The sequence below is a fragment of the Lissotriton vulgaris genome, chromosome 10 (assembly GCF_964263255.1).
Source record: "Lissotriton vulgaris chromosome 10, aLisVul1.2, whole genome shotgun sequence".
Classification (NCBI taxonomy): Eukaryota; Metazoa; Chordata; class Amphibia; order Caudata; family Salamandridae; genus Lissotriton; species Lissotriton vulgaris.
This window is the reverse complement of record NC_141698.1, coordinates 946,557,326-946,576,167: the sequence shown is the minus strand read 5'-3', so window position 1 is coordinate 946,576,167 and position 18,842 is coordinate 946,557,326. Positions and strand designations below refer to the sequence as shown.

Here is an 18,842-nt window from a genome sequence, read left to right as displayed (position 1 = left end):
GGGGGGAAGATGGTCAACAGATGGTGGGGAGGGTTGGTTTCCGGGTTGGTTGTCAAAGCTGTTGTGGATGTCTGCAATCTTGTTGTGGAAAAAGGAGGCTAGGGAGTCGCAGAGGGTTTGAGAGGGGGTGATGTCGTTGGAGTTGGCCGAGGGGTTGGAAAATTCCTTGACGATGTTGAAAAGTTCCTTGCTGTTGTGGGCGTTGTTGTCAAGTCGATCCTTGAATGCTGTTTTCTTGGCTTTTCGGATCAGTTGGTGGTGAGTGCGGGTGGCGCTTTTGAAGGCGTCCTTGGTGCTGGTGGATGGGTCTTTTTTCCAGGCTTTTTCAAGGGAGCGGCAGAGTTTCTTGGATTTCTTAAGATCATCGTTGAACCATGAGGCCTTCTTGCTGCCAGGTTTGTTTTGACGTTTTTTCAGTGGTGCTAAGGTGTCAGCGGTGTTGGATAGCCATAGGGTGAGGTTGGCTGCGGCTTCGTTGGCGTTAGAAGAGAGGGCTGGGGAGTTTCGAAGGAGCGATGCGGAGATTTGGTCCGTGGTGATTTTCTTCCAGTTTCTTTGCAGGGTAGGTTGGGGGTGGTGGATGGGTTTCGGCTTGTTGTAGGTGAAGTGAACGCAGCTGTGGTCGGTCCAAAGGAGGTCCGTAGTGTGGCTGAAGGAGACATGATTGCTGGAAGTGAAGATGGGGTCGAGTGTGTGACCTGCGATGTGGGTGGGGGAAGTGACTAGTTGTTTAAGTCCAAGGTTGGCGAGGTTGTCCACGAGGGTGGCGGTGTTGTGGTCGTTAATCTTTTCAAGGTGAAAGTTGAGGTCTCCCAGAAGAATATAGTCTTTGGAGGGGAGCGCGTGTGGAGAGATGAAGTCCGTGATGTCTTCACTGAATTTTGCGCGGGGTCCTGGTGGTCTGTAGAGGAGAGTGCCTCTGAGTGTGGTCTTGGGGTCGATGTGGATCTGGAAGTGAAGGTGTTCGGAGTTGGCGAGGTTGGTGTCAGAGCTGGTTGAGATGCGGATAGATTTCTTATGGACGATAGCGATTCCTCCTCCTGTGTGGCTGGTACGGTCTTTGCGAGTGATCTTATAGTCTTCAGGGATGGCAATGGTGATGTCTGGTGCGGAGGAAGCGTTCATCCATGTTTCCGTAAGGAAGGCGACGTCTGGAGAGAAGGTGTCTAGAAGGTTCCATAGGTCAATGGCGTGTCTGTGCACCGAGCGGGTGTTGAGAAGGATGCATTGTAGGTGGTTGGGGTCGGGAATCTGTGGTGTAGTCGTATCGGAGATGTTGTCGGTGCCGCTGAATTTGCAGGAGTAGCAGGAGAAAGGTCCATGGGTGTGTCCAGGAGCGGCTTGGACGCAGTTGGGTTTTAGGAAACAGGGTTAGACCCAATATAGTCAGTAGGGACCTGGGTAACAATTAGAACAAAAGGAAGGGGTCCCGTGACCAAAGGAAAACAGTTACAAATTTACACCATTTGTACTCAACGATTCAATGAAAAGAAACTCTTGAGAAGCAAAAAAGAATTTAATTCAAGATTGCAAACATCCTGTTAAATGGATAAATTACTCAAATAATACATTTTTTGATACCACAGTTTATATACAGTGTGCGTGCCCACATTCACAACAGGAAGGGAGTGACGTGAGGGAAAGTGTAGGGGGTAGGATATATGTGATCTGATTCATTCAGTGACAAGTCTTATTCAAGTATTCTAAGACAATGTACATGTGGTCCCTGATAAGCAGGGCCACCGTTATTGGCTCTAACAGAGTCCAAATTCATAAATGGTAGAGAACGGCCTAACTCCGCTGCAGCTGTAGGTGTCTAAATGGGGACCGGAGTTGGTCGTGGGTGGTGTAGTCGTCTACGTTTCGACCCAATATAAGTAGGATTCTTTTCCTTACGAAAGGGTCTTCATCAGGACAAGAAGAGTTGTGGGTGGGCAACCTCCTGAGGAGCAATTTGAAAAGGCACATTAGAAACACACCAATCCTGTATATTAATTCATAGGAAGGTGGTATATAATAAATAATCATTAAAGAGAGACATCCGTGTTGTCTGTCTCTGTATGAATCCCATAGACGAGATTTGGAGAAAATGAACTAACGCTCACCTTTCACAAAGGGGCGATATGAATAGACTTGAAGATTAGGTATTCTTGCTCCAAGCTGTTGGTAGATGACTCTAAATTTTTGAAGAAAGAATGATGCTTTTAACAGGTCTAGTAGGTTAACAGCTAGTACAATTAAAATCCATATAGGAGGCAGAAGGCCAGAATTGACGATATATTAAGTCGCCTTGGCTAGTTCATCCATATTGTTGTGAGCTCAAATTATCCTCTATATTATTACCTGTTGACCCCTGTAGGGTGCCTCCCTAGTTGGGTTGAGGAAGTACACTCTTAGTGGTGAATAGGAATTCTCACCCTGCAAAAACGGAAAATGAGATGTCTATTTGAACACCATTTATCTAACATGCAAGCATTGCTGGTGTATCAACACTGTTATTAAGTTTGCTTACCACTATCTACAGTATGTTAAATACAATTCGGAAGATCCTGTACACAATATATGTTAGGCCTCGCTCAGGTTTATTATGCCTTCCAGGGCTCCCATGTGTTTGTGGTAGGAGACCTAAACATGAAAAGACACTCCTAAATATAACTTCTTGTTACAAACAAACAGGCTATTTAGTGTATCCAAGTTTCAAGTTAGTATCATTACCGTGAAAAGCCGCAGGAGATTACTGGACTGGTTCTAAAGATCATCGATTCTTTTAGGAGGATGCATACACGAGTTTGCACATTTCTATTTACAAAAAAGTGGAAAGATTTTCCTAAGTTATTGAAAATATAAAACGTTTCGAAACTTATGTAGCCTAACATTAAATGGAAATGACTGAAAAAAGTAAGATTACCAAATGGGCTGCTGTAAAGATATGTTTTGAGGCAATCACTTAACCAGTTCGTGTGCTCCTTTTTAACTAGAAGAAATATTGAGAATAGTCGTTGGTTTGCAGCTTTTGTTAGGGAAGTAGATAACCATAAATATGTCTAAACATACAAGATATGACGTTTCCTACCTGCCCCCGCCCGGGGGTCTCGAAACTTATGGGGAAACGATACTCCGATTTTGTTCACCGTCTCCTAAAGACCGAATGAACATACAGAATTCAGTAAATCGTGCGTGAAATTTTCGCGCTTTTTTTAAAAAACGTGAGCCAGGGAAAGGGGCTTTATTTATTACCTGATACAGGCGTCCGGAGTTCAAACAAACACCTCCTATTCTGCAAATCACTGTTGCTGCTATGGATCTGTGCTCAGTAAACGCTCGCGTTGGGCACTTCCTTGTGATTGTGAGCTGGAGGGGCGGAGCCTTGGATGTTGCAATGAAAATGGAAGGAAGACTTCACCTATACTTCCGCGATTTTGGGAGATAGTCTGCCACCCTAATGCGCATTATAGTATCATACTGTGACTACAATAATCCTCTTCATTTATATTGAAAGATTAACATTACACTCGCGTTCTTTTATTAAAACAGCATTTATCATAAAGCATGATCGACACCAGTACGTGCTGGATGTTGTGAAGGAGGCACAAATCGCGTAGGATAGTGTAAACTCCTACATTCCATTTCATGTTAAAAATTGACACATAACAATACTGTTTGAACCTTTTTGGTGATATTCAAAAGAGATTGGATAGTCAGGTGTAGGATCTGGTGTTGGATACCATTCTGGTATATTGGGTATAATCGGACTAGTGAAACATACCATACAGACGTTATTTTTTGATAGATTGTCCTCAATCAGGTCTATTTAAATCTAGTCAAGCATAACGGTAACAATTGATTGATAGGCCAAAAAGGTTCAAACAGTATTGTTATGTGTCAATTTTTAACATGAAATGGCCTATCAATCAATTGTTACCGTTATGCTTGACTAGATTTAAATAGACCTGATTGAGGACAATCTATCAAAAAATAACGTCTGTATGGTATGTTTCACTAGTCCGATTATACCCAATATACCAGAATGGTATCCAACACCAGATCCTACACCTGACTATCCAATCTCTTTTGAATATCACCAAAAAGGTTCAAACAGTATTGTTATGTGTCAATTTTTAACATGAAATGGAATGTAGGAGTTTACACTATCCTACGCGATTTGTGCCTCCTTCACAACATCCAGCACGTACTGGTGTCGATCATGCTTTATGATAAATGCTGTTTTAATAAAAGAACGCGAGTGTAATGTTAATCTTTCAATATAAATGAAGAGGATTATTGTAGTCACAGTATGATACTATAATGCGCATTAGGGTGGCAGACTATCTCCCAAAATCGCGGAAGTATAGGTGAAGTCTTCCTTCCATTTTCATTGCAACATCCAAGGCTCCGCCCCTCCAGCTCACAATCACAAGGAAGTGCCCAACGCGAGCGTTTACTGAGCACAGATCCATAGCAGCAACAGTGATTTGCAGAATAGGAGGTGTTTGTTTGAACTCCGGACGCCTGTATCAGGTAATAAATAAAGCCCCTTTCCCTGGCTCCCGTTTTTTAAAAAAAGCGCGAAAATTTCACGCACGATTTACTGAATTCTGTATGTTCATTCGGTCTTTAGGAGACGGTGAACAAAATCGGAGTATCGTTTCCCCATAAGTTTCGAGACCCCCGGGCGGGGGCAGGTAGGAAACGTCATATCTTGTATGTTTAGACATATTTATGGTTATCTACTTCCCTAACAAAAGCTGCAAACCAACGACTATTCTCAATATTTCTTCTAGTTAAAAAGGAGCACACGAACTGGTTAAGTGATTGCCTCAAAACATATCTTTACAGCAGCCCATTTGGTAATCTTACTTTTTTCAGTCATTTCCATTTAATGTTAGGCTACATAAGTTTCGAAACGTTTTATATTTTCAATAACTTAGGAAAATCTTTCCACTTTTTTGTAAATAGAAATGCGCAAACTCGTGTATGCATCCTCCTAAAAGAATCGATGATCTTTAGAACCAGTCCAGTAATCTCCTGCGGCTTTTCACGGTAATGATACTAACTTGAAACTTGGATACACTAAATAGCCTGTTTGTTTGTAACAAGAAGTTATATTTAGGAGTGTCTTTTCATGTTTAGGTCTCTTACCACAAACACATGGGAGCCCTGGAAGGCATAATAAACCTGAGCGAGGCCTAACATATATTGTGTACAGGATCTTCCGAATTGTATTTAACATACTGTAGATAGTGGTAAGCAAACTTAATAACAGTGTTGATACACCAGCAATGCTTGCATGTTAGATAAATGGTGTTCAAATAGACATCTCATTTTCCGTTTTTGCAGGGTGAGAATTCCTATTCACCACTAAGAGTTTACTTCCTCAACCCAACTAGGGAGGCACCCTACAGGGGTCAACAGGTAATAATATAGAGGATAATTTGAGCTCACAACAATATGGATGAACTAGCCAAGGCGACTTAATATATCGTCAATTCTGGCCTTCTGCCTCCTATATGGATTTTAATTGTACTAGCTGTTAACCTACTAGACCTGTTAAAAGCATCATTCTTTCTTCAAAAATTTAGAGTCATCTACCAACAGCTTGGAGCAAGAATACCTAATCTTCAAGTCTACTCATATCGCCCCTTTGTGAAAGGTGAGCGTTAGTTCATTTTCTCCAAATCTCGTCTATGGGATTCATACAGAGACAGACAACACGGATGTCTCTCTTTAATGATTATTTATTATATACCACCTTCCTATGAATTAATATACAGGATTGGTGTGTTTCTAATGTGCCTTTTCAAATTGCTCCTCAGGAGGTTGCCCACCCACAACTCTTCTTGTCCTGATGAAGACCCTTTCGTAAGGAAAAGAATCCTACTTATATTGGGTCGAAACGTAGACGACTACACCACCCACGACCAACTCCGGTCCCCATTTAGACACCTACAGCTGCAGCGGAGTTAGGCCGTTCTCTACCATTTATGAATTTGGACTCTGTTAGAGCCAATAACGGTGGCCCTGCTTATCAGGGACCACATGTACATTGTCTTAGAATACTTGAATAAGACTTGTCACTGAATGAATCAGATCACATATATCCTACCCCCTACACTTTCCCTCATGTCACTCCCTTCCTGTTGTGAATGTGGGCACGCACACTGTATATAAACTGTGGTATCAAAAAATGTATTATTTGAGTAATTTATCCATTTAACAGGATGTTTGCAATCTTGAATTAAATTCTTTTTTGCTTCTCAAGAGTTTCTTTTCATTGAATCGTTGAGTACAAATGGTGTAAATTTGTAACTGTTTTCCTTTGGTCACGGGACCCCTTCCTTTTGTTCTGGACGCAGTTGGGGGCGCGACCGGGGTTAAGGGCTAGGAGGGAGGCGGCATCATAGGTAACGCGAGGGGCAGGGGGTCTGGCGCTGGGCGCGGTCCAGGCGCGGACGGGCGTAGACGGGCTTACCTTTGGCGCACCTTCGGCGCGGATTGGGCGCGGTCGCTGCGCGTGAACGCTGCACGCGGGAAGAACTGTCATATATGGATAGTGGAGGGGGAGGGGCGAGGGCGCTTCAGCTGGGAGGCGGGGCGGGCTAAGGAGGACGACAACAACAACAAAATGGAGGTGGAGGGGTCAGGGCGGCAGGAGAGCTTGGGGGGGACACGCAAATACTGCAACAGGGTCGCGCTGTTCAACAAAATGCAAATGAGCAAAAGCGGCGAGATGTAAATGAATTAAACAACAGAGTCACGCTGGCAGTATCACACTGCAAATGGGCAGATCGGCAAATTCAGCAAACAAATGGGCAAAGCGGCAGTTCCAGCACGCAGCGGCAGTTAGAGCGCACAGCAGGCTGTAGTTATTAATTACAGTCCAGAACAGAGCAAAAGCGCTGCACAAACGATACCTCAGCAGCAGGGGAGCGACCACTCAGCTCGGAAGCGTAGAGCGAGTCACGGCGCTTCTAGGTGTGGGAGCGCTGTTTGTTGTCTGTGGGAGGGCGCTTCAGCTGGGAGGCGGGGCGGGCTAAGGAGGACGACAACAACAACAAAATGGAGGTGGAGGGGTCAGGGCGGCAGGAGAGCTTGGGGGGGACACGCAAATACTGCAACAGGGTCGCGCTGTTCAACAAAATGCAAATGAGCAAAAGCGGCGAGATGTAAATGAATTAAACAACAGAGTCACGCTGGCAGTATCACACTGCAAATGGGCAGATCGGCAAATTCAGCAAACAAATGGGCAAAGCGGCAGTTCCAGCACGCAGCGGCAGTTAGAGCGCACAGCAGGCTGTAGTTATTAATTACAGTCCAGAACAGAGCAAAAGCGCTGCACAAACGATACCTCAGCAGCAGGGGAGCGACCACTCAGCTCGGAAGCGTAGAGCGAGTCCCTGGAAATCACTTGTCCTTCTTCTTTCCCTAACCATCCTCTTATCCATATAACTTAGGTCCAGATTACAATTTTGGTAGACAGAGGATTCTCCATCAGTTTGGCGGAGTACTTAAAGTCTGCCAGGCCGACCCTAATCTGCCCACCAAATTTAGAAATAACCGGCAAGCTGGCACTCATTTCAAAAGCATTCGCTTGAACCGCATTCATGGAAGTTCCTGCCAATGCTTGTTTAACTTTGATGGCCGGCCCCGTCAACATGACAGAGCCGTTCGTCTAATATAATTTATTTCAAAAGGAAAATCCTGTATCGGATCAAAAGTGTGAAGACTCTTATAAGAGACACTGGGCAGACTTTAGGACAATATGACAAAAGGAACAACAAGCTTCATCGGATCCATTGGCATTTCTTCACACCCTTACATTTCAAAACGTAGGGAAAAAAACACAACGTTTATTTTAAGGAAAAAAATAGCAAGATAATGCCAGGTATGAATTAAACAATTAACGATTACCAAGTTCGCTAACACTAGTTAAGCAACCAAGGGCCATATGTATGAAGGTACCGATTTGCAATTCTGAAATAGCGATTTTTAAGAAATCGCTATTTCAGAACCGCAAATTGGTATGTATGTACAAATTCGCTTTTTTTTAGCGAATTCTTAGTATTCCTTAATTGCGATTCGCAAATTGCGAATCGCAATTAAGGAATACTTTCCCATTCATTCCTATGGGCCAGGGGGCCCATAGGAATGAATGGGAATGTATTCTCAATTTTGCGATTCGCAATTTGAAAATCGCAAATTGAGAATCATTTCAAGGGTGCAGGGGTGTCCAAAGGACACCCTGTTGCACCCCTGCAATATGCATGGGTGCACATGTGGCGCACATACATGCCCTAAGGGCATGTATGTGCGTCACATGGCACTATGAAAAATGCTGAAATGTGCATTTTTCAAGGAAATCGCAACTTACCACCAACTAGAAGTTGGTGGTAATTTGCGATTCCTTAAGGGCATTTTTGAATTTTTTTTGGCTTCATACATTGCATTTAAGGAATCGCAAGATTTGTGATTCCTTAAATGCAATTGCAAAATAAGGAATCCCAAATTTTGCGTTTCAATAGTTTGGACCAGATTTTACTTCATACATATCATTTTGCTAATTCGCATTCGCAAAGGCCGAAATTCTGCAAATTTCGGCCTTTGCGAATGCGAATTTGCTTCATACATATGGCCCCAAGAGAGGGGGATCCTATGTGCTATTAGTTCATATTTAGTGTAAGTGTGTCAGAGGTTTAGGTTGTAAAGTAGTCAGTACAACGTAGGTGACTGGTAAAACAAAACTCAAGCGGGATCATTAGAAAGCTGAAACACTGTTTCTAAAAAACTTACCTGTTAATGTGTGTATTAATGATCAGTATGTTGTATTAAAATAAGTAGGGGACAATTAAAATGGGAGTTTGGATGGGCCAGGAGCGTTACAGGGAATAGCCTTAACTCACCGTCTCGATTCTCAGCAGGATTTATTCTGCTAATACCAAGCCTGCTCGCTGATTTAGTCTTCCAGAAACCTGATTCATATTTGCCTTCAGCACAGCTTAACAAAATAGCTTTTACAAAAAAAGACAAAGTGAAAACGTAACATGATAATATCAGACAAAAAAAATGTAAATTGAGACAATGCAATAATTTTCTTAATTTTCGTGAGATCCAGAGCACATTTTTCAAAAATCACTCGCTGGAAACTTTCTGTAATTTTTGCACCATAAACATGATAATAATAGCTGTACATTTATTTGTTGTGGTAACTCTAAGGCCCTCATTTATGGGGTTTTGGCATAGGACAAGACAGCAAATCAGATTGCTTCGCTGCCCAACGCCAAAGTGAAAGTGCAGGAACGCACCCTATTGCAGTACGGTGCATTCCTGTCCTTTACCCCTGCCTTGGTGCCGTTTCGGCAGCCTAGTGCCAACGCAGGCACCATAATGCAAGGGTCCCTGTGTTGTCGACCAGAACAATCCTCGGAAAAAAACGAGGAAAAATAACGTTATTTTTCCTCATTATGCCTCACCTCAAGGCATAAGGTTTTGGAGGAGCCCCAGGTTTACATACTCCCGTAAATCTGGAGAGGTGTCAAAATCCATGGGTGTTGTGTGGCTCATAGACATGATTTTGTGGTTTGTGCTGCTGGAGTATCACAAAAGGTGACGTTCCGTTGGCTCTAGGGGCTTATATATATGCCTCTGAATGAGAAAATCTAATGCGAAAGCAAAATTATGCATAAAAATAAATCAGGATTCATTAGATAAAAAATGACACGGGTGGAAAATTACTGCTTCACCTCCATGAATTATCAAAATTTGTGATAGTGATAAGATCTTGTACAGATACTACGTAGTTGCCTCGGTTTTCCAGCTTGTCCTCGCTCGCATAGAAAGTGAATGTCTGCATGACATTTGATTTGGTGTTTATTGCTGACATATAAATGTCCAACAGAAAAAATGCCCGGAGCTTTTATACTACTGTAGTTAGTGTTTACTGCTTGTCATAATATATTCTAAATTCAGCTTCAAGTATATAACTCTTGCAGAACAAATTACTTTTTGCATCTGTACCATTTTTTAGGCTAGCTCAGGGGTCAATATAATTTTAGAGAAAATTCCCCCCCCTATGTTTTTGTCTGGCATTAAGGGGCAGATTTGCAGATTTATCAAAACATCATGCAGCAAGCAGTGGCAGCTATTAAAAGGTTGCAGGCGGAGATGCCAATTCCAGCATCAGCATCGGTTCACACAGCGCTCCTAGTGCGGTGTGTGGAGAGCGATGCATCCTGCAGGGGCTCTGATGTGGAGTTTGGGTAAGGCAATGCATCGCACAGTGTCTCCGATTAGTAGATTCTGCTGGGACCAAAATTGGACTGGCAGAGCACCATCATGCCCACTTTCAAGGGTCAAGGGCTCGAGTGGATCATTTGGAAGGGCAGAACTCATGCCTGCTAGAGTCCAGCTGCTGAGCTTAAGACTTGATGAAGCCTCTTATGTCCATAAGACTTCCTGTCCAGAGGCCAGCCAACTAGCCTTTGGGGTCACTCTAGTTGTCCTGGGTTCAAGATGCAGTCCAGTCTTTATCACTTAGGCAAGAGGGCAACAGGGCAGCACAGCAGGGCAGCAGAGTGGTAGTCAATTTTTGCAGAAAGCAACACAACAGTCCTCGTTCTGATTCGTCCACAGGTCCAGGGGTGTTCCCGAAGAGTTGGGGTCTGAAGTCCAGTATGACTACCTGGTGCCCCCTTTGATGTAGGAGAAGCTTTGAGAGTTTTCCAAACCCCAGAGGTGCTTGGAACTTTGTGCCTCCCTGCCCAGGCCCCAGTTTGTTTAGGGTCCCAATAGACTTATGTCTGACCCCTTTGTGAGAGTGCTCAGGCAGGTCTTTTCTGATGTGCAAATGTGGTAGGTGACAGCTTCTCCCCCTCGATAGCTGAGTGGTCCATCCTGCCAACACCTAACTTCTTTTTGTCTCACTCTCCGTGAGTAATACACAAAGACCAGCTGCCTACTACACTTGCAGGTACATGCATCATTGGTGCCGTTTGCGATTCCTTAATTGCGAAAATTAAGGAAACGCAATTAAGGAATCGCAAACGGCAATGCATCAAAAAATCGCAAATATTTTAGCGATTCCTTATTTTTCCTTAATTGCGATTCACAATTTGCGAATCGCAATTAAGGAATCCCTTCCCATTGATTCATATGGGCCAAAAGGCCCATAGGAATGAATGGGAAGACAATCTCAATTTGCGATTCGCAATTAGCTAATCGCAAATTGAGATTGCGATTTCAAGGGTGCAGGGGTGTCCAAAGGACACACTGTTGCACCCCTGAAATCAATCTATGCACATATGTTGTTCACACACATGCCCTAAGGGCATGTGTGTGCACAACATGACAGTTTGAAAAATGCAAAAAATTGAATTTTTCAGAATTTTCGCAAATTACCATGAGGTCCAACCTCATGGTAATTTTTTCCTCCTAATTGCGAATTCGCAATTTTTTTAGGTGTCATGCATTGCATTTAAGGAATCGCAAATTGCGATTCCTTAAATGCAATCGCATTTTTTGAAATCGCAAAAAATAGCGATTTCATGTATTTTTGAATGATGCATCCCAAATAGTGATTTAGGAATTGCAAAAGGCCGAATTTTGCGATTCGCACCGTTTGCGATTCCTAAATCACTTGATGCATGTGGCTGTTGGTCATGTGACCCAGGATACAGGCAGCAGACACCAAATGGTTGGGAGAGGAAAACGCCAACTTTCTAAAAGTGGCATTTTCAGAATTGTGATTAAATATCTTACTTTTCCAATAAAGAGAGCTTTTAATTACAATTCCATAGACACCAATCTCTGCATTCCTACCTGTTCCCAATTGAACATTATCACTGCAATAAGGTAACCCAATGGCATCTTTTGGGAAAGGTGGGCCTTTACATATCCTGGTAGTGTTTTACTATCAGGACAAGTAAAGCTTAAAAGTACATGTCCTGCTTTTTAAATACCATGCAACGTGCCCACTGGGCTGTTCAGGGCCGGCCCTAGGGGTGACTTATGTGTATTCAAAAGGACAGTTTGGGCCTTGCAAGAGGTTTATCTTGTCCGGTTGAAATGGCAGTGTAAAACTATGTGAACAGGCTGCAATTGCAGGCCTGAGACATGCTTAGAAGGGCTACTTAAGTGGATGTTACAATCAGTGCTGCAGACCCACTAGGAACATTTAATTTACAGGCCCTGGGTGCGTGTAGTACCACTTTCCTAGAGGCTTACAAGTAAATGAAGTATGCCAATTGGATATAAGCCAATTCTACCATGTCTAGGAGAGAGAGCACAAGCCATTTACCACTGGCCAGCTGTGGTAATGTGCACACAGTCCTATGGTCGTCAAAAATGATTATGTTATATGTTATGTTATAAAAGATTTTATAACGCGCTCTGTTACTAAACTAGTATCCTGGCGCGGAGGGGGAAGTGGCAAGCAGAGTAGGGCCTCAGGAGAGAAAGCAAAGGGGGCAGTTAGATGGGCTTATTAAACAGATGGGTTTTCAGCTCCTTTTTAAAAACAGAAATGGACTGAGCAGCCCTAAGACACAGAGGAAGTGCATTCCAGGCCCTGGCGGCCCTGACAGAAATGGACTGGCCACCCAGTCTAGAGTACCTGAATCTAGGCACCACCATCAGAGATTGATTGGTCGATCGGAGGCAACGGTTCGGAACATAGAAGGTAAACCGTTTCCTCAGGTACATCGGACCGAGTTGATGGGTAGCTCGGAAGGAGAGGACCAGTGATTTAAACAGAATCCGGTGAGCCACCGGGAGCCAGTGGAGACTGCGAAGATGGAAGCGGACGCTAACCCTCCCAGGCAGTGTGAACAGAAGGCGAACAGCCGCATTTTGGATCACCTGCAACCGTTGGATCAGGTAAGCAGGTAGATCACTAAACAGGGCATTCGCATAGTCAAGCCTGGAGAGGATTAAGGCGCGTGACACAGTCTCTTTGGCCTTTCGCGGAAGGAGTGGAAAGAACCTACGTAGGGTTTTGAGAGTGCCAAAGCATGTGCCGGTGAGTTTCCTAATGTGGTCCTCAAATTTCAAATTGCTCCCAAACCAGACCCCCAAGTTCTTAGCTGGGCCCCCCATGGAATTGGGGCGAGGCAGCAAAAATAGAAGGGTTGACGACAAGAGGTTTGGGGAAAAACTTTCTAAGGCTGACAGGGCTAACAACAGACCTAAAACATAACCTACTTCCAGTATTTAGTATGTTTTCCATATCTTATTGGGAATATTTAAGAAAGGTTCTGCTATTAATTAATCTACATATTCATTTAAATATTCATCGATAAGCTGAGTACCAGAATACCTATTCATAAGCAAACGAGATCAATAAATATAGCAGTTATTTGTGACGTGCCACATGATTTGTGGTACAAATGCAAGATGAGACTGCTGTGCCATGTCCAGATTGATTAATGTTTAATACATTGTAGCCTATTTAGTAATTGTTCCAAATTCTCTTAATTTTTTTCATTTTAAAGATAGCCAACATGTGTATCTCCTCTTAGAAGTTCTGGCTTTGAATTTTTATTTTCAAGACAGTTTGGAATCTTTATGACTGTTCTGCACTGTTGGATGACCGTAGTAAAGTTTATTCTCCTGTAGTCATGTGTGATGTCCGCGTTGCAGCCCCTTTTTCTACTGACAGACCGCAAAGGAGAGCAGAGTTGGGGATCATGCATGGGACCGAACTCACCCCCCCACTGCCCAAATTCTTTGCTTCCAGGGCCATGAAGGGCAGATCCAATGTGTCTCCCCACACACAGGCCACCACTGAGGCAGAATGCGGCCTACTGACATAGAAACGGCCATATGACGGTACAGGGGTGAGCCAGAAAGATACTTTATACAGCCTTTTGAAATTATTACTATAATTGTTGTCAATTGCAAAGGAGTGTGTATTATTTTCCGCAGGTTATTTGTACATAATTACATGCATATCCGGGTTAGAGGTTATCCAAATGGACCAAACTTAAAACTGGCCTTACAAAGGAGGAGCCTGGACACCCTAACAAAATCTTCACAAAATATGTACTCATCATTTAAAGAGCTGTTTGTTCATGTAAGTACATTTTCATATTATTACAAAAAAAAAGATAGGCAACTAGCAAAACACCTATAGCTCATAACAAAATCTGCACGCCCTAAGATCAGATAGAACAGCACTCAAAGAACGTGTTTAAATCATGAATAGACCCAAGCAACACCTAACTGGACAAAAATAGGCAGTCCAAAACTAGAATTAAGTTAACTTCCAAAGCAAAAAGCAAAGCTCAAGGTTTTTTAAGCCCTTGGAAAAATCCAGGACGCAGATTTCACTTTTAACGACAGGGGAAGAAAGTAGCAACTCCTTAAAATAAATGAATGATTGCGCCTTTCATTTTTTTAAAACAGGAATTTCCAGCTGGGGAATGGGCAGGCTTCTGCTGGATCTAAAAACCTCTAGATATGGTCATTTTCGTAGCACGGTTTCTTGGATTGCCTTTAGGGCATGGCAAGCAATTTGAAATAAAGCCTCCTATCAAGAGTCAGCCGCTGCCATCTGTGTGGGAAACACTGCACATACTATCTTACTTTCTGGCAGAGACAGCAAGACCTTGAAAAAAACAGTGTAGTTCACACAGGAAAAGAGGCCTCGTTAAAGCTTCTTACGAAGTAAACAACATGGAGTTCAAAGAATACCAGATAGAGTGATAGTACATTCATGTGTCCCAGGTATGGCCCAACAATGACAAAAACAAAATCATACACAACAAATAGTGCTGGAATATACAAAAAAGCAGGCAACAATGCTTCCAAGTTTCTTTGTTTTGAGAAGCAAAAAGGAGTCCAAATACACTCTCACATCATAACTGCTTTTCTCAGTCAGTCAGTCAGTCAGTCAGAATATCTTTATTCGACTTATTTAAAAGCCATACAAAGAGGGGGAAAAGTTAAAAACATTTCATACAAGGTTTTTTTCCTTTTTCTTAAAAACGGTAGATACAGACAGACAATTAAAAAGTATTACAGACAATTAAAAAGTATTACATTCAAAAATGAGTATAAATAGTAAACATTTGCTTTAAGGCGAATCCAGGCAGACAGCTTTCACCCTTGAGGCGGCTACCAGAAAATTGGCTATACAAAAAGTAATGTGGGGATTGGGCAGTAATTGTAAAAAGAGCAAGGCCGGTCTCACTTGAGTGAAGCCAGCCTCTTTAAGGATAGGCAACAAGTATTTTTTTCTTGGCTCTAAATACAACCCACAAAACATGACAAAATGCATTGTATCTTGTACAGAGAACTGATCGCAGCTGCAGGGTAAGGCTAGTTCCGGCTTCTGCCAACTTTTAAAAGAGCCTAAATAAAAATGTAACAAATTAAATCTAAACTTAGTTAAAAGAAACCTATGGAAGGGAATTGTGACAAAACCAAGGTAAGGTGCTAGTGAAAATGAGTTAACAAGTAGGCAATGTTCCCTCACTGTCGGTTTCGCCAGTTCACATTCTTCACGGCATGCTTCCTTCCTTCCCATAAAGGACTTTTTTACAAAATCGATGTCATGTACATTGATGTTCTCGGGGGAGGAAAAAAGCTCCGGGCGTCCCAGGTCTGAAAATGCCTTAGCCAGATAGGCCAACCAGGGGATCTTATTAGATTTGTCCAGGGACAGAACGTCAGACATGAACTTATGATTTAATGTGAGTTCTTCGTTCATCCACGTTTTTAACCAAAAGATCAGAGGGGCCATGCTCAGCATGTCAGACAAGAAATGTAGGCCCACTTCTTTATGGATGGAGTAGGTTGGGGTCGACTGTGGTACAGAAAGCAAGGTTCTGATGAATCTATTCTATGCTCTCTGGATTGGTTCCAAGTTTACATAACCCCACAATGCGGAACCATATAGCGCAATGGCCACAGATTTACTCTTATAGATTTTTAACAGGGCTTCCAGAAGCCTAGCCCCTAGCCTTCCAGCAAAGCCCAAGAGTGCTGATGATGATCTAATGACAGCCAACCTCTTTGCTCTTACCTGCGGGCCCCAGGTCCCTTTCTGATTAAACAGTACGCCCAAATAGGGAAATGTAGATACCCTGGAAACCGTGTCCCCCCTACATGTGAATGTTTTACTTCTCTTCTTACTACACTCACGGCCCACCACCATTGTATGTGACTTGGTTACGTTTACCTTAAGATCCAATCGCTCCATAAATGAACCAAAGGCATTCAAAAGGTGCTGGAGGCCAACACCCGTACGAGCGATCAGTACGGCGTCATCCGCATAAAGGAGCGCCGGGATTTTAACAGCTCCTGCATGCGGGACGTCGGCTTCCTGCTCCCCTAGGTGTGCGCCCAGGCCGTTGATATAAATGGTGAAGAGCAAGGGGGCTAATGTACAGCCTTGCCGTACCCCCTTTAATGATTTAAAGAGGGGGGTACACCTACCCTCATTCGTTACACGTACGGCTGCAAAGAGCTCTTGGTGCAAAGTGGCCATAAAGGTAACCAATGCCTTGTCAATACCCATCTCCAGCAAGATGGCCCACAACTTTGTCCTGTTGACCAAATCAAAAGCCGAGGAGAGATCCATGAATGCTAGAAACACGGACCCCTCTTTGGCCACGGTGTATTTGGAGATGAGCAAGTGCAAATTGGCGCACTGTTCAATGGTCCCTTTTCTTTCTCTAAAACCATATTGGATCTCAGACAACCCACCACAGCTCTCAACATTTTCCCTCAACCTAGATAAAAGGACTCTACCTAAGATTTTTACAGATGAGTCCAGGAGGGATGTAGGCCTATAACAGCCGGGGTCATCCCGCTGGCCTTTTTTAAAAATAGGGACGATGGTGGAGGTGTCCCATGAGGCAGGTGCTGGGTTGCCATTGACTGCATTGAACACGTTTGCCAAAACCTCTGCCCACAATTTTGGTGAATACATAAAAAAGTCAGCAGGGACTCCATTGGGACCGGGTGCCTTATGCTTTGTAGTGGCCAAGATAGATTTTTCCACTTCTTGATAGTTGAAAAGGATGGGACGGGCGGCTAAGGTTACCAACGGAGCACCTATGATTGCTTCGTCATTATCCCGTATACATTTTTAAAATGAGACAACCATTTTTCGTCAGGGATAACACAGTCCATGGGTTCATTATTGTCATCTGAGAAGAAGGGCTGTTTAATAATCTCCCAAAATTTCCTACTATCCTTCAGAACTGCCACTGAAAGGAGGTTTTCCCACGCTTCACGTTTAATGGTGTCCTTTCGTTTTTTTACTGCTAGCTTATAAGTTTTCCTCAGTCTAGTGATCTCATCTTTTACCCTAGGGGTATTTTTTAGGGCTGCCAGCAGTAATCTGTGAGCTTTAGAACATGCTGAGTCAAACCAGCGCTTATTTCCTGGGGTTCCTTTTTTTGGCTTAGCTAAAAGATCCTGTGACACCTGCCCACATATTGCTTCGAATGCTTCTACAATTTCTTGGCCCTGGGCACAAGGATTTTTGCAAATCTCGACCTGGTCCTTGATCTTAAGGAAATTTTCTACATAGAATTTTTCCGGGACCACCTTTGCCCATTTCACACGCCTGCCTTGGTCAGAAGTCCTCAGGGGGTGAACGTGCCTTGCTATCGTTGGGGGTAACCCCATGTGAACTCCCCATGCCACTTCGAGTACTACCGGGTTATGATCGCTAAAATGTGTTTGTACCGTACGATAGGCAATAACCCGGTTTAAAATACCTTGGGTAACAAAGATATAATCTATTATTGTACCTTGGTGGACACCGGTAAAAGTTGGCAATCTGGGGCCACCATCTGGTTCATGCAAATCGAAGTTAGCAAGAAAATCTTCTAACTTCTCTCCCTCTGTAGTATGTTCGAAGTGGGGTCCCTCTAGTCCTTCGTCCCCATCATCGCTACTTCTCCTACAGACTAGGTTACATGGGTGAATGTTAAAATCGCCTAATAAAATATACTCTAAGTCATACCTGGGATTCTGGCTGGCTAATTTTAGAATGCTATCTAGATTAGCAATGTTACATCCTCTATGGTCACTGTTCCCTGAGTTATAAAAGTTTATATATATGGTCCTGCTAGTGTTGTTGGTCACTCTTTCTACCATTAAGATGTTATGGGAGTCGGTGCTAATCTGCCTACAACTTCCCTTCAGGTCTAAGGAGAACAGAATTAAAAGGCCTCCCTTAGCTCTCCCCATACGACTGGGGACAGCTGCTTTAGTAAAGCTGGTAAACCCATCCCACCAAAGATTGGCGGATGGTTCCCAGGTTTCCTGGAGAGCAATAATATGGTGGCCTAAAACAAAGCTTGACCATGCCTTATCCTGTCGTTTGGTGTTTAGGCCCTCTATGTTCCAGCTTATCATCTTGCAAGAATCTATGGGTGTCTTAGGCTCTGAGTACCGCACCAAGTCCCCTTCAGCTGCTCGTGGCAGTTGGGTCCCTTCATTGGTTCCCACTTTCGAAAGGCTCTGCGGGTTATCACTGGCAAGACTCTGATTCGCACAGTGCTCAGGCAAATTTAAAGTGGGGAGATGTTCATGTTTTGGTGTGACTTGATCTTCTTGCCCTATATGAGAGATGAACTCGCTGGAATCTAAGCCATTAATAAGTTGACTGCTCTGGGCTGGTGGCTGATCTAAAGCATCTTTTACCAAATTAATGTCCTCCATATGTCAATCGCAGTCATTTAAATTGGATAAGACTCCATACCTATTCCCCATTCCAAATCCCCAGTCGAAAGGGGTGGCCGCCTGACCCCATCCGCTTGCAGTTGTGTTCCACATGGGACGTGGGGTGTTTGAACGCATCGAGAGCTGTTCATTTCCCGACCCATTACCCTGAC

The 18,842-nt window shown here is 43.4% G+C and overlaps 1 protein-coding gene across 8 annotated transcripts in view; it reads right to left on the bottom strand.

The window, feature by feature from the left end:
* SGCE (sarcoglycan epsilon) overlaps positions 1–18,842 on the bottom strand; it is a 255,774-nt gene that overhangs the window by 221,051 nt on the left and 15,881 nt on the right. For 4 of the 8 annotated variants that reach the window (XM_086941940.1, XM_086941941.1, XM_086941942.1 and 1 more), the window contains exon 2: positions 8,898–9,005. The exons of the other annotated variants lie outside the window; for them this stretch is intronic. In XM_086941940.1, coding sequence (XP_086798066.1) covers positions 8,898–9,005 — 108 coding nt within the window. The remainder of the gene's footprint in view (positions 1–8,897; positions 9,006–18,842) is intronic. 8 annotated transcript variants of the gene reach the window in all.